Source organism: Lissotriton vulgaris, chromosome 3_2, assembly GCF_964263255.1.
Source record: "Lissotriton vulgaris chromosome 3_2, aLisVul1.2, whole genome shotgun sequence".
In the NCBI taxonomy this organism is placed as follows: domain Eukaryota; kingdom Metazoa; phylum Chordata; class Amphibia; order Caudata; family Salamandridae; genus Lissotriton; species Lissotriton vulgaris.
Window position 1 is genome coordinate 182,943,100 of NC_141690.1, and position 14,979 is coordinate 182,958,078.

Below are 14,979 nucleotides of genomic sequence, written 5' to 3' on the forward strand. Positions count from 1 at the left end.
AGTTTATACTAAGGTTTAGTTATGTCTGGAATACCTTTCCCTAGTCAAGATTAATATCTTGACTAGGGAAAGGTATTCCTGACATGTCCCTCTAGTTTACACTCCAGTGCCTTCTCCTTTCTGCTCTATGTTCCTTTTTTAGGTCGAAGTCTACCAAACAGCACAGCTGTTTGGTTTGCTAACGACATCTTGGGGACATTCGAAAGCTTACCTGGGATTGCATTACGCCCATTACTTACCTTTGGCTTTCTGGTTTGTAGCTCACATTTTCTTGCTTTCCATTTTCTGGCTTTATTTGTTTTCGGCTGTCCAGCTCGAGTTCATCCCATCTGGGCCTTGTTTACTGTATCCTTCTGAGTGCCCTCGTTCTGTAAACAGGCCTTCAGGTCACTTCCTATCTTGTCACATTTGCTGTGCAGTCAAAGACAGAGGTCAAACATTGGGCTCTGTCTTCAGATGCAGCTTGGTGTTGACCTTTCTTTCCCTATCTTTAAAGTGCGAGAATGTATTTGCCAATCAAGACTTTTTGTTAGCAAACAACAAAAATGAACAGCACTCACATCTCAGAATATATCCGAATTAGGAAAGTAAAAAATTAGTTTTTTTTTTTTGTAATTCTAAAGTGTGGTGGAAACAAACATCTGAATATGATCAATACACTAGGTGATGCTATTTTCATACATTATCGATTGTGCGCTGTATACTTTTTTCAGTAAAATTGTATATCTGTGCAAATGTAATAGTCATTTTAATTGACGATGTGTTGACTTTAATGGCGGTGCGCTACCACACCATGCACATTCCACTTTACCCCACTCCACTTTACTCTACGCCACTACCCTCTACTCTGCACCACTCCTCAATACACCACTCCACTCTGCTTCACTGAACTCTGCTCTGCACTATTCCATTCTACTCCTTTCTACTCTATTGTGCCTCACTCTACTCTATGCCAATGCACTCCACGTTACTATGCAGAACTGGACAGTTTGCCACAGCAGTCTACACCACTCCAGTCTATTCCACTCCACACAACTCTGCCACTCTACTCTGCAACAATGCTTTCTAGTCTTCTGCACTCTACGATAATGCCCTCTACGCTGTACCACACCACGTCAGTCCACTCTATGCCAATCCACTATACATCATTGCACACTACGCCACTCTGTTTCACTCTATGCCACTGCTCTCTAAGCCAATACTCCGAACCACTCCACACATCTGCACTGTATGCCACACTACTGTGCGCCACTGCACTCTACGACTGTTTATTGTGCAACAATTCATTCTCTGCGACTGAACTCTACAGCACTTTACGGTATGCTACTGCTCTCTACCCTGCACCATTCTACTCTGCAACAATGCATTATCTACCACTGAACTTTATGCCACTCTACTCAGCCCCACTGCACTCTATGAATTGCACTCTACTCTGCATCACTCTACTCTGCATCACTCTACTCTGCATCACTCTACGCCGCTCTACTGCACTCTGCAGTACGATGTACACCAATCCACTCTAAGCCTCTCTAATCTACTCTGCATCACTGCACTCTATGGCACTCTACTGTATGCCACTGAACTATATGCCCCTACAATCTACTTTATGCCACTGCACTCTTCGCCACTCTATTCCACTCTACTCAACGCCACTCCACTCTACGCCAGTGCAGTCTAACCTGTGCCACTCCACTGTACGCCACTGCACTCTAAGCCAACTCACTTTACACCACTTTACTCAAAGCCAATGCACTCTACGCCACTATACTCTACTCCACAACACTCAACGCCACTACACTTTGTGACACTCTACTCTGCAACACGGCGCTCTCTGCCACTGAACGCTACGCCACTCTATTTTTCTTTCCAGCACTGTACTCTATGCTACTGCTCTCTACACCGCTGCAGTCTACACCACAGCAGTCTACGACACTCTACTCTGCAACACTGCACTCTCCGCCTCTGAACTCTATGCCACTCTACTGTGCCAGTCTACTCTGTACCACTGCACTCTATCCTGCTGTACCACTGTATGCCAATGCATTCTATGCCACTGCACTCTATGCCAATCCACCCTACACATCCCTGCTTTATGCCAATACACTCTACTCTACTGTGCACCACTGGGCTCTTCGCCACTGCAGTCTACACCACTCCAGTCTCGGCCACTCTGCTGTTCTCTGAACCACTTCACTCCACACCAATGCTTCACTTTGCACCAATACTCTATGCCACTCCAATCTACGCTGCACTACTCCACTCTGCGTCACTTCACTCTACTCTGAAACAATCTACTCTACGCCACTCCACTCTGCGCCTCTCTACGACAATGTATCTACACCACTGAGCTCAAAACCGATGTACTTTACGCTAACTACTCTGCACCACTGAATTCTACACCACTATACTCTAATCTGCACCATTGTACTGTACGCCGCTTCTCTCTACTAAATTCCACTCTACAATTCTCTACTGTACACCACTGTACTTTATGCCTGTACACTTTGCACCACTGCACTCTATGCCACTGCACTGTACTCGGTACCACTCAGCTCTGTGACACTCTACGCCGATGCACTCTATGCCACTAAACTCAACACCCCTCAAATCTACTCGGCACTTCTGCACTCCACACCACTGCACTCTACTCTACTCTACACAACTTAACTTCACTCTGAAACAATCTACTCTAAGCTACTGCACTCTACTCCAATCTACGCCACTGTAGTCTACGCTGAGCCACTCTACGTCGCTGTATTCTACACCGATGCACTGTACACTATTTTACTCAAAACCAATGCACTCTGCACCAATCTGCTTTGCACTACTGTAGTTTACACCCCTTCACTGTAGGCCACTCTACTAAATGACACTCCACGACACTCCACTGTATGATGCTGATTCTGTCACTCTCCCTCACAATGCTCTCTCCTTCACACAATTCCCTCCTTTAGATTCCACATCCCTAGCCACTCTGACCGTCCGCATCAAGTCTGGTTCCCCTGACGATCGCTGTCCGCCTTCCATACTCCGGGACATCTGCCACTCTCTACCTGACTGCATCCTCCCCCTGCTGAACTCTTCTCTTTCCTTCGGGACGGTACCCAGCTGCTTCAAGGAGGCCGTTCTGGTGCCTCTGTTGAAGAAGCCCGGAGCCGATCCCGCCGTCCCGGCGAACTATCGTCCTATTTCCCTCTTGCCCTTTTTCTCTAAAATCTTGGAAGCTCATGTCACCGCCTGTCTCTCAAAGTTTATCGAGAGCTCCAACTTCCTCGAGGCCAACCAGGCCGGCTTTCGACCCGGCTACTCTACGGAGACTGTGATCTTGGCCGTATTGGATGCCTTGAGAGACGGCGCTGACAAGGGTACCCCCCAGGCCTTGGTACTATTAGATCTGTCGGCCGCTTTCGACACGGTGGACCATAACATCCTTCTCCACCGTGTCGAGCAGGCCGGCATCCAGGGCCTGGCGCTGGCATGGGTCAAATCCTTCCTTACCGGGAGATCTCAGACCCTCAGCCTAGGCACTTTCAGGGCTCCTAGGGAGCACTTGCCTTGTGGGGTCCCCCAGGGCTCCTCCTTATCCCCTCTTCTCTTCAATCTCTATCTTCGCCCCCTTCTTTTTTCTTTGAGGCAGTGGGACGTCACCGTCTTCAACTACGCGGACGACCTGCAACACATCTTTCCTTTAAACTCCCCCTCTGCTATTCCCAATTTCCAGGCAGCCATGTCCCACATCCTCCAGTGGATGTGTCAGAACCAACTTAAATTGAACCCAGGAAAGACGGAGCTCCTTCTTCCCGGCAGGAGCTCTGCCCACTGGGGTCCGCATTTCTGGCCGGCAGAACTTGGTCCCCCCCTATCCCGGTGGCCTCGGTGAAAAGTCTCGGGGTCACCATTGACTCCGGGCTATCTCTTGTGCCCCAGGTGGGGACGGTGGTCTCCTCCTGTATGTTCCAGCTGCGCAGGATCAGGAAGGTGGCTTACCTCCTTACTCCTGATGCCCTGCTGCAAGTTATTATGGCCCTCGTCCTCTCCCGCTTGGACTTTTCGAATTCCATCTATTATGGTCTGCCTAAATCTTCCCTCCTTAGGCTGCAAATCATCCAAAACCAAGCGGCGAGACTGGCCCTCGGGATACCGAAATGGCAGTCTGCCAAACCCCTCCTCATCAAATTGCACTGGCTCCCTGTTAGCCTGAGGGCAGCCTTCAAGCTCGGCTGCCTTATTTTCAAATCTCTTTCTGGTTCTTGCCCCGCTTTCTTGAAATCCCTCATCCGGCCCTACTGTCCCTCACGCAATCTCAGATCATCACACCTACACCTCCTGGTTGTCCCCCCCATCAAACTCTGTAGATCTGGCGGTCGGAGATTTGCATACCTTGGCCCTAAATTCTGGAACTCCCTCCCCTCCCCAGTCAAGACCTCTAACACCCTCATCCAATTCCGTAAATCATTAAAAACCTGGCTCTTCCCACAACCCAGCTAAAGTCCCTCTGTCCCCTCAGCATCTAATCAGCGCCAGGAAACCCACGGTGACAGTGCGCTTTACAAGCACCCCTTAACATAACATAACATAACATGATGCTCCACTCCATTGAACTCTACGACTCACTACTCAACTCCTTCTATGCCACTCCACACTTTATTCTACAACACACTATTCCACACTCCACAGCACTCTATGCTACTCTGCACCACTCCATTCTATAACACTCTACTCCACTCTATGCCAGTTCACTTTACTACACTGCTCTATGCCACTCCACAACAATCTGACATGCTGTATGCCACTCCACAACAATCTGCCACGCTCTAGGCCACGCTACTCTACAACACTCTACGCCACTCCACTATGCTGTACAGCACACCACAACACTGTCACTTCACTCCGACACTGTACTCCACTACCTTCCACTCTTCGACACTTTGCTCCCTACACAACACTCTCCTCACTCCATGACACTCCACATAACTCCAATCCAAGCTACTCCACTCTACAGCACTCCACGACTCTCTACGCCACTCCATAACAATCCATTATACTCCATGACACTCCACGTCACTCTCCTTTACGCCACTAACTTTTAGCCGGAACAGCAGCCACACTTGTGTACATGGCTACAACATATTGGCCAATCCATTAGCTCCCTGTTCTGATATCTCTTCACATATTTTCTCTCATCTGCATCTGACTGTTCACAACTAGCCATTTTCCTTTACCTTCTTCTTGGTCTATTTTATATCAACCTTTCACTTTTCCATATCGTTGGGTGCTGGAATTGGTCTCAATTAGCGCATTATTGTGCTGCTCTTTTTCTCTCTTGCCTCTTTGATTCATTGCGGTTGCTCGTTCTAGTTTTTCAGGCTATTGCTGACAAATGCAAAATAGCAAGGAATGGCATATCCAGGCACCTAAGCTATGACAAAACACAGAGAAACTAAACTGTAGAGTTTATTGGGTTTTCCAGCACCATGGTTCACTTACATGCACAGCTCCACAGGATCTCATTGCTAGTACAGTGTCCACTTTATTCCTTATTTGAAGAGAACGTGCTCCATGAATGTACTAGGAGGCACAGGGATGCTAGATTCCTCTAACCTCAGTAGTAAAGAGAAATGAGTAAGACTATTGCTTAGTTCCCCACACATTTCCTTCTGAATCAATATTAGAATCCCATATGCCCTTCTATGAAATTCCAAACATTATGTTTCATCTATATTTCACTTCTCACCCCCACTAAGGCCTGAGGCCTGTATACCTTCCTTCACCCGTGTGCTCCTGTTAAAAAGAGCAACCCTTTTCAGTTATAGAAACCATATTGGTAAAATAATGAGTCTTAACATACAGTGACTGTCTCTGGAATACAGGTGCAACATCTAAGGCTAATTTTTATCTAAGTGGCTCATTTATACCATTATGCTTGGACTTAATAACTCATAGGCCAGCACTTAGTTCCTTCATTTCTTAAAGGTATATGTATCTTTACATGAAAGTAACAGCTTTGCTATTGGTTTGTTGAGTATCACTTCTAAACTATACTTTTCTGTGTGATTATAAAATCTTACTTGAATCCAGACGACACAGACTAAAACGGCTCACCCATAAATAATTGGAATGGGTGATACAATATTATCATTTTATTATTCCTATATTTGAGGACATGTATTACTTGAATCTTAGTCTCCTGAAGCTACTCTTGGTGACTGAGGCTGAAGCAAGGCCAACTAGCTGTACAAAAGATAAGAGGCCTAAGAAAGCACCTGGATGAGGAGAAAAGATTTTCAGCTGTTGCCTGAAGGACAAATGATTGCCCAATGCTCTGAAAGAAGGCGGAAGCACATCTCATGCCCTGGCTGCCAGAACAGAAAACATGCAACCTCCCATGCAGAATCCGCCTACACTTAGAACCGAAAGGTAATTAGCTGCAGTCAGTAATTCACATCAGTTTGTGGTGCAAGAAAGAAACATACACCAAATTAAAGCTGTACTTGGGCTATGGAATGCTCTACTGCAGGGACGCTGGGCCTTTAAAAAGACCCTGCTTTTCCATTGGAAGCCAATACATTGCATATTTTTGAGGGAATCTGGCAGCGTTTACATAGTCCCAAGAGGAGTTTACCTGCAAAATTCTAAATCATTAGGAGCCTGTTCAAGATATGCTTGGTTAGACCTTAAGTAAAGAGTGCAAAAAGCCAACCTAAAATATATGAACAAAGTAACAATGCTCTGATAGTGCTGGGGTAAAAGAGGAATAATTGTGTGAGGCATTTTCATGAGCTGGAAACATGTAGATTTGACTTGATGAACATGGTCCTTGAAGCACAGCTCAGTGTCCAATATTAAACAAAGGCTGTAGGCAGACTTAGCTGGTAGTAGGTAGGACTGACTGGTTAGAGCACATTTATTTTAGAGCTAGGTTATTCTTCGAACCTGCGCGCAGAGGGGTAAGGCAGCCACAGTCTGGAAAATCTTTCACTTGGTTTGTACCTTCAAACTAAGACAGCTTTTTTGAAGGTGAAAACTTCCAGCGGGATGAAGCTGCAAGCCGTAGCTGAAGAGGGCTCCATGAGGCGGGATACTGTTGCTCAGAGGTCCCGCTGAACACAATTTGCTGTTGCGAAGAAGAAGAGCGTAGTGGGAGCTACCGCAAAGGCAAGCCAATGGGTGATGCACCTTGGGCAGATCGGCTGACCGGCAGTTCCCGGTCTTCTGTGGGTTCTTCTGGCACGTTTTGGTGAAAACATTTCCAAGTCTCAACTTTTCATGCTAGGCAGGAGCAGCACCTACAACACCACTTCCAAGGGTCCAGGATCTGGGGGGCACACTTGAAGGTTTAGGACTCACTCCAGCAGAGGCCAGGTGCAGGGTTAAAGGTCTCTGGAGCTTGTCATGTCCCTGTAATTCTCACAGGAGGCCAGCCACTAGACCTTGTAATCAATCTGTTAGTGCTGGGTTCAAGGAGATGGTTCTCTCGCTTTCAAGCAGCAAGGCAGGCCTCAAGCAGCAGTGCAGGTCTTTGGGGAGCACTGCAGGCCTCAAGTAGCAGGGCAGTCCTCTGGTATTAGTAAGGTATTCTTCTGGAGGACGCTGTAGGCCTCAAGCAGCAAGGTAGTTCTTCTGAAGTCTTCCACAGGTCCAGGAGTGTACTGAGGAGGTTGTCAAAAGCTCCTCTTCTGGTTCTGGAAAGTTATTCCCTTCCCCTTCCAAGGCTCCAAGTAGTCTGGGATGACAAAAGACTGGTGGTAAATTAAATATGCCAATCAGGTGTAAGACAATTGTACCATGTTTTAAGGAGAGAGCACAAGCACTTTTGCAGTAGTTAGCTGTGGTAAAGTGCACAGAGTCCTAAAGGCAACAAAAACCAAATTCAGAAGACAGGAGGGGTAAAGGCAAAGAAAACGTTTCGGGGAAGACCACACCAAGGATGACATTTCTAACAGACCTCCAAAGTGCAATGAGAAAACTCCTTGTGCATCAGGGCCATTGTTTTGAAGGGAGAAAATTCAATGTGCATCAGGGCCACTGTTTTTTTGTTTGTTTTGTTCTGAAGAAACAAACGTCTGCATTGAAAGTTTGTTTCTTGAAAACAAAACCTTTGCTGAGTTGGCACAACAAATATGATGCCTGCTCTGCAAAGTTGAGTGCCTTCCGAAGAGCCGCTGCCCAGCGCCCCCACCGAAACTTGCCCGTTTGGCAGGAGCTCAAATTTGGCTGGAGGTCCTCTATTAACCTAGCAAGCTGCCCCCCAGGGTCTAAATGATTGTGTTTATCTTATGAGATTGATCTTCAGTACTGGGTCACTCAGAATTTATCTTGAACCATAGATAATCCATAAATAAACATGATAAAGAAGCAAGGTTTGTTTGCTCACAGGTGTGTTTCTTTCACTATTCTTTCTGTGTATATGTGCTCAATTTGCGTTAGACAGAAATAGGTCTTCTGTTTACCATATTATCCTAATAATTTTGAACCCCTGATAATATCAAGAGTGAAAATCATAAAATTTGAACTTTTGTATGACACCTTTCTCTATTCTGTTCTGTTTCGTAGACAATATAATAGTGTGCTCCCTTGCTCATTGTACTTTAATTATTTTAAACCACTGTCAAATGTTGATTACATTTACTACCTTGAATACGTTACAAGCTTTGGCCTTAGTCTTTGAGTAATCCCATACGAAAAGTCAATTAGTACTCAAGGTAAATATGCCATCATTGATTTGGCCTTATCTTATAATTTGGGTTCAATCAGAATATTCTGAGAGCTGGTCTGTGCTTGGCTAAATTATTTATGTTACTTTATTGTTGATGTCCACAAGTGAAAAGAGACTATGTTATGAAATCCGCTCTGTGATTTTCTTATATTGGCAGCATGCAGCAAGGCAAGATGTACTTCTTTATTGGAATCACAATGGCGGTCATCCAGGGAGGCTACGCCCGCAGAATCAAACCGGGGACGGAAATCAGTGCTGTGACAAGGGTATTGTTTTCTTGTCTTATTTTATCATCCATTATATACTTAACAAACATTTTTATGGTTTACAGCTAGCAAATTAATTGTTTTTGTGAAACATCTGTAATGTAAATTGAGGTTAAGGGAAGCTAGACGTGGTGTTGACACGCTAAAAACAGCTAGGACCTGGGAAGCGCTGGTTGGCGTTTTTTTCACCCCAGACTCCGAAACCCCCATGGCATCGCCTACCCTATCACAACAGCTGGAAATATGACCGGACACTCTGGGCCCCCATTGATGGTCTGATGAGCCTCCTGCCAACCTGCACACTGCCAAACATGACACTGAATACCAGGCCTATTAACCTACATTAACCACCAGTGTACAGGGATGTATTAACCTTCTTATCAATTTAGAGATGTTGTACGGAGTACCGGGGGGGCGAGTAGCGGGAGGCGGGACGGTACATTGATACACTAAGGGTTGAGCTGTGCAATACATTATTGATGCTGTCATCGCCTGAGTGTGCCAAAGGAATCACTATAATACTATGTATGTTCAGAAAAACCCTAATGACATTTGCTTTAAAAAAAAAAGGTACATGAGACTAGAAAATAGTTTTGGGTCGAGGAAACTTTGAATAGGGGTCTCTGACACACTTTTTATGTGGCTTTTCCTACCGGCCACTAAGTACAAGTCTTATAAAAAAAAAAAACAAAGGGAACACAAGCATGGAAAAAAGACAACACTTGTTTAAAGGTAACAAACTATGCCAACTTGTGGCCTCTCCACTGAAGCTGTGCAGCTAGGTATGTTGACTGTCAGGGCATTGTGGGAGCAGATGGTACTGGCTGTAGAGTTCTGGAGTAGTTACAGCAGTTGTGCTCAGAGCTTTGCCTCCCCTCCAAGAAGATTTGCAGCTGTAGTATTGAGGATGGTAAGGCAAAGAGGAAGAGATTATTTGTTTTCACGGATTATAGAGCTGCTCATGAGTTATCCGAGTTCTCCCTTTGCTCCATGCCCACTGATGCTCTTTTGTGCAAGCCTGCCCCTTCTTATCTTCAATTGTAACCTTACATATGGTACATAAACGCCATGTGACTGCATCTTTTCTCTCCCCTACTTCTGTCGCTTGGCATCCACCTCTGTGTCCCATAACTCCTATAAACTACTTACCTAATCACTGTACTGCCAACTCATACCTGCCTCTTCTAATGGGCCATCTGACAACTAATCTGCTGCCCTTGCTTCTGTGTCACTTGCATACCGATGCCATGCATGTGCATCTTGACAACCCTAACCACTCCTCACACTTTAGAAACATCTCTACTCCTGCCCACAGCTGTCTCTCGTGTACCACCTACAGCTGGTGCTACTTATGTTTAACGTGGCAGTTCTCTCTGCCATCTATACTTCTTTTTGCCACCTGAAAACCATGTATCATCCCTGCCTCTATAAAGCATTTTGTCCAGATGTGTTACCATACAGGCCCTTTTGATGCCTATTCCTTGATAGTCATTAGGAATTCCAGTGTAACCTTCCCCTATGGCATCCTTTCTGTGTCAGAGATCCTCTTTATCCTTGTCCTTTCACTCTCCTCTGTGTTTTTCTTCCCCTGTATTCCCATGCCATGCCACCCTTTACAGTGCTTCACCCTCCAGTACTCTGTCAGTCTACGTTTCCATGTATGAAATTCCAGGCATCTCACTGCCATTCCAGTGCCAGGGAATTTCCTTTTGCGCCATACCACCTCCTCACTTTGGTCCAGTGCTTTCTTGCTGAGCTATAAAACTGTGTTCCCTCTTGGAATTCATACACATATTTCCAACGTTAGTTTCATTTTAGGAATGATGTATCTTGCCGGCTTGTGAAATATTCTTTAAAATGATAGCCCAGGAACCTTTTTACCTGTGCACCATTGAAAATGCACCAGTTTGGAGTAATCTTTAGAAAAGTTTAATTCACTGACAATTGTCCCACCCTTTCAAGTTGTTGTAAAGCCTATCATGGGTTGATCTGTATGCTTTAAAAGTGCAGCATTTCCAATGGGTTATTATTGCACTCCTCTCAGAATCTTTTTATTTGACTCCAGGTATTTCTGTGGTGTCAGAATGTCTTTTTTTACATCAATATCTGCAATGGTATGTGCAAACCCTGGTTATTATTATAAGTGTAATCATCTTCACAGTATTTCACTATCACTGTGCGCGTAGGACAAACTCGCTGGAGTCTCTTTTTGTCCAATATTCAGGACTTTCCATAGTTACCTCCTAGCCACAGAACATGGGGTATCAAACCACTTAAGTGCTGAATGGGGTTGATTAGGGACTAGTTTATGTAACGATAATTTGATTTTAGAACAAATATCAACTAAAACCTAATCAAATCATCCCCTTTTATTTTTTGGGACAAACATAAAATGAATAGTTTGAAATGATCGCATCAGGAGTATCAGCAATAGAGAACTAAGGCTTTGCAAAATGGTGAAAGTTAGGTAAAGGTTGAAGGAACAAGAGGATTGGGATCACTGTAAGGTGTGGCGATAGTCTCACACGATACACAATAGAGTAAAAAACCGTGAGAAAAAGATGCAATCGATCACAGAGTGACTGCAATGTCCATAATAGGTAGGGGACCGTACAACTACTGCTGACGTCATGAACATTCACCTAGTCACTCTTGCTCATTAAATTCTGGAGTTCTGACTCTCTTTTATTACGGTTGTCCAGTATCGGGCTGTCAATGCCCATGTCTGGTGACAAATAGAAATCCCAGGCTGTAACTTATCATTAAAATCCTGTAGAGAACCCCATGTGAACTTCTAGAATACCAACAATTAGTATTGTCAAATTCATCTAAAATTCTTGACAAAAATTGATAATTAGCATCATTATAAAAATGTACTAAATAAAAGCGGAGGCCAACTGCTAATGTAATCCGGAACCCTTGAATGAAGTTGCAATTACATTTAAAACCATCACATCACAAGGAGACAAAGGTGGAGCTACGGATGCATACACAAGGTAGGGCCTTTCGCAGTCATGGTTGGCATTAGCTGGAAAACCAGGCTTACATCTTGGCCTCTTACTTTTGTGCTTTCTATGTTACAGGTACCCACAGTGACCTCAACATTAGAAATCCTCATGGCAGAAAGACTAATTGTTAGACATAGTTGTTGATTAAATCACTGTCTTGTTGACTAAGAGTCTTCAGACACTGAATAGAACAGTCTCTCTGTTCGGGAAGGGAGTCCGAATTCTGAAGGCAACTGATCCAAATGTAAGCTACCATTTGAGAAAAGTGAAAATAAACACCTAACTAATATACAAGTCTGTGTCCTCCTATGAGGGAAAATCATAGCTCGCTACTGCCCATTTATCAACCTCTCAAAGCTATCGTTTACTTGACATAACTGGAAGTGTGAGAAAGGACAGCAGTGATTTGAGGTCTGAAGGTAACTTCTGGAGTGTTTTGATGGGAAGGTCTCCAAAGTTTGATTGTGGACATCTGTAACTGTACTCATCGTTGCTTGTTGTCCCTTGAGTAAATAGAAAAACTGGTGTTATTTTTCCAATGTTTAACTCTAGAGTGTATTGTATTATACCTTGCATAAAAGAATTAAACAATATTCCTCAAAATCTTTTCCAGAGTATGGTGCTTCTCATCCCAGCCTTTTTGTTTATTGGCTATGCGAACGGAATGGTCATGCTGGGAATCGGGCTGTTCCTGTACTCGTTTGGTAAGTCCTTGTGTTATCCTTTAATGTTCAGGAAGGTTGTTGTCTCTGATAATGAATTAATTCAAATGTGACACACTAGCAGATCAGCACTTGCCTGTCTCTTCTGAAAATTTGTACGGCACAACCTGTAGCTAATGACTCAAGACCTATGGAAGATGACACATGCAAGAAAATAAAAGTTCTAGGAGTCCTCACCGGTAGCTTGTGCGAGGCCAAACAGTATCAACCAAAAGGGTTGTGTTTTAACATATCGGAGAGAGAGAGGCTGCCTAGAACATCACAATCAGCCAAATAGGTTTGCCTTTATACTTCTAGTAAAAAACACATTGATTATTTTTTCTTTTTAGTTTATAACTCTATTGAGTAATTAACTTATATAACACATTATCATTAAAAAACATTGTGTAAAACAGAATAGGATCATTTTTGTCAATAGATGTGGCAGGCATATTGTATAATATAAATGATGATCATGAATTGGATAGTTACAGTAATCATGGTGTATGACCAATGCAGAATTGGGACTAAATCATGTATATGATGTTGCAGGAGGTAAGTAAATTAGATTGCTAAATAAGCCTGATTTGATATCTTTATAGCTAGGTATTGCAATATATATATATATATATATATATATATATATATATATATATATATATATATATATATATATATATATATATATATATATATATATATATATTCACATCTCTTAATTAATTTTCAAACAACTTTACTTTTTGATAGAGAATACACCCCATAGCTCCAATGATATGAATGTGCACCACTCCAAATCCATTGCAAGCCACAAACTGTACCTTACCTTGTTATCTCTTGGGACATCATCACACTTAAGCGACAGTGCACCTTTGGTCCTCAGTCATGATAGTAAACATTTCACCTGTAGTGTAGCCATGGCACATGCAGAATTGGCAGCAACTGGTCTTCACTGATTTTATAAATAAACAAATGTGTTATAAGAGCATGGTGATGTTCACAGATCTAAAACCTGGATAGGAAAATGTGCTTTTTAGCAGTTCAGGCTGAAGAGGAAGTAGGGGTTTTCACTGCCTTTTGTTGGGGGGAAAAAAAATCATGAGAAAAGAACATGGGTCTTTTATTAAACCAGGGCCCCATTGTTCATGTGTGTGTTAAAAAGCATGTGGCCAGGTAGGTCAGTAAAGCGAGAGGAACACATAGTCAAGCACTGTACGAAACAAGTACATTCCTAGATTTTTGCCATGTTGGTTGTCCTTATGTGAGCAGCTACATTATGCCACACTGTCGTGATTTTGCCAGGCTCCAGTAGATACATTATAGCGCCTTGACACTACATAAAATTGGTGCACTTAGCAAGTCAGCTAGCGGACATGTATACTATAATTACAGCAACATATGTATGCAATGTGAGGGAAAATGAATTTGAAGCTTTCAATAGTCATAACGTTTGGAAATCATAATATGGGCTTTCATGTTTTTCAAGATGATGGACTGTCTATTGGAGATGTCAAGGTGACTGTTTCATGGTAGACTCTCTCGCGTGAAAGACTGTCTGTGATCCTAGCGTACGTATTTGGTATTACTGAACGGTGCAAAGACAGCATTGTTGCCTGCAAAGGGATGATAGCAGAATGCCCCAGTAAAATATGCAGCGAACACCCACAAGTTTGTAAGTTTAATATTTAGAGGCATCAAACTGTTTGTTGTTTCTCAGTGAACATCCAGCTTGTTTCATCTGAGAGCCAAGGGTTCTTGCAGCTGAGTTAGGTTCTTCTTTGAGTAAGACTTAACAGTTCAAAGTATTAAGCTGGCATAACCTACAGGCCTGCAAAAACCACGAAATACAATGCACTCTGAGGAGAAGCATTCCTACAGTAGATACAGATGTTGGACTGTGAAGAGTTGCATTTTATTTGGCCAGAAGTACGAACGCTGCCCCATTTTTGTTTAAGTATTTAGTTTGAGGAACCAATTAATAAAAAATTAATTATGAGCAAAGTTGCAATAATTTTAGAGGGAGCAACTGTTCTGTCAGACCGATAAGCATTGTGGAAATATTTCCTCTTTGGTAAATCATGTGTCACTCATCCATAAATGATAATCTGGTCTGAAAGCAAAATACTATTCTCAATAGCAAACATTTGCACCAAGTGAATAAACAAATCGACCAAGTAACTTAACTAAAATAATATAAAAATATTAACAATATACTCACTTTTCTATCCTAAAATTAAAAAAAAAAGCTGGAATACATACTGTTCAAAACAGAACTCTTTTCCTGTAGC

At 43.3% G+C, this 14,979-nt stretch overlaps 1 protein-coding gene across 1 annotated transcript in view; it reads left to right on the forward strand.

The window, feature by feature from the left end:
• The window catches only part of SLC75A1 (solute carrier family 75 member 1), a 156,064-nt gene that overhangs the window by 123,915 nt on the left and 17,170 nt on the right, over nucleotides 1–14,979 (forward strand). The window contains exons 9-10 of the mRNA XM_086964162.1: nucleotides 8,874–8,982; nucleotides 12,604–12,694. Of these exons, the coding sequence (XP_086820288.1) occupies nucleotides 8,874–8,982; nucleotides 12,604–12,694 (200 nt within the window). The remainder of the gene's footprint in view (nucleotides 1–8,873; nucleotides 8,983–12,603; nucleotides 12,695–14,979) is intronic.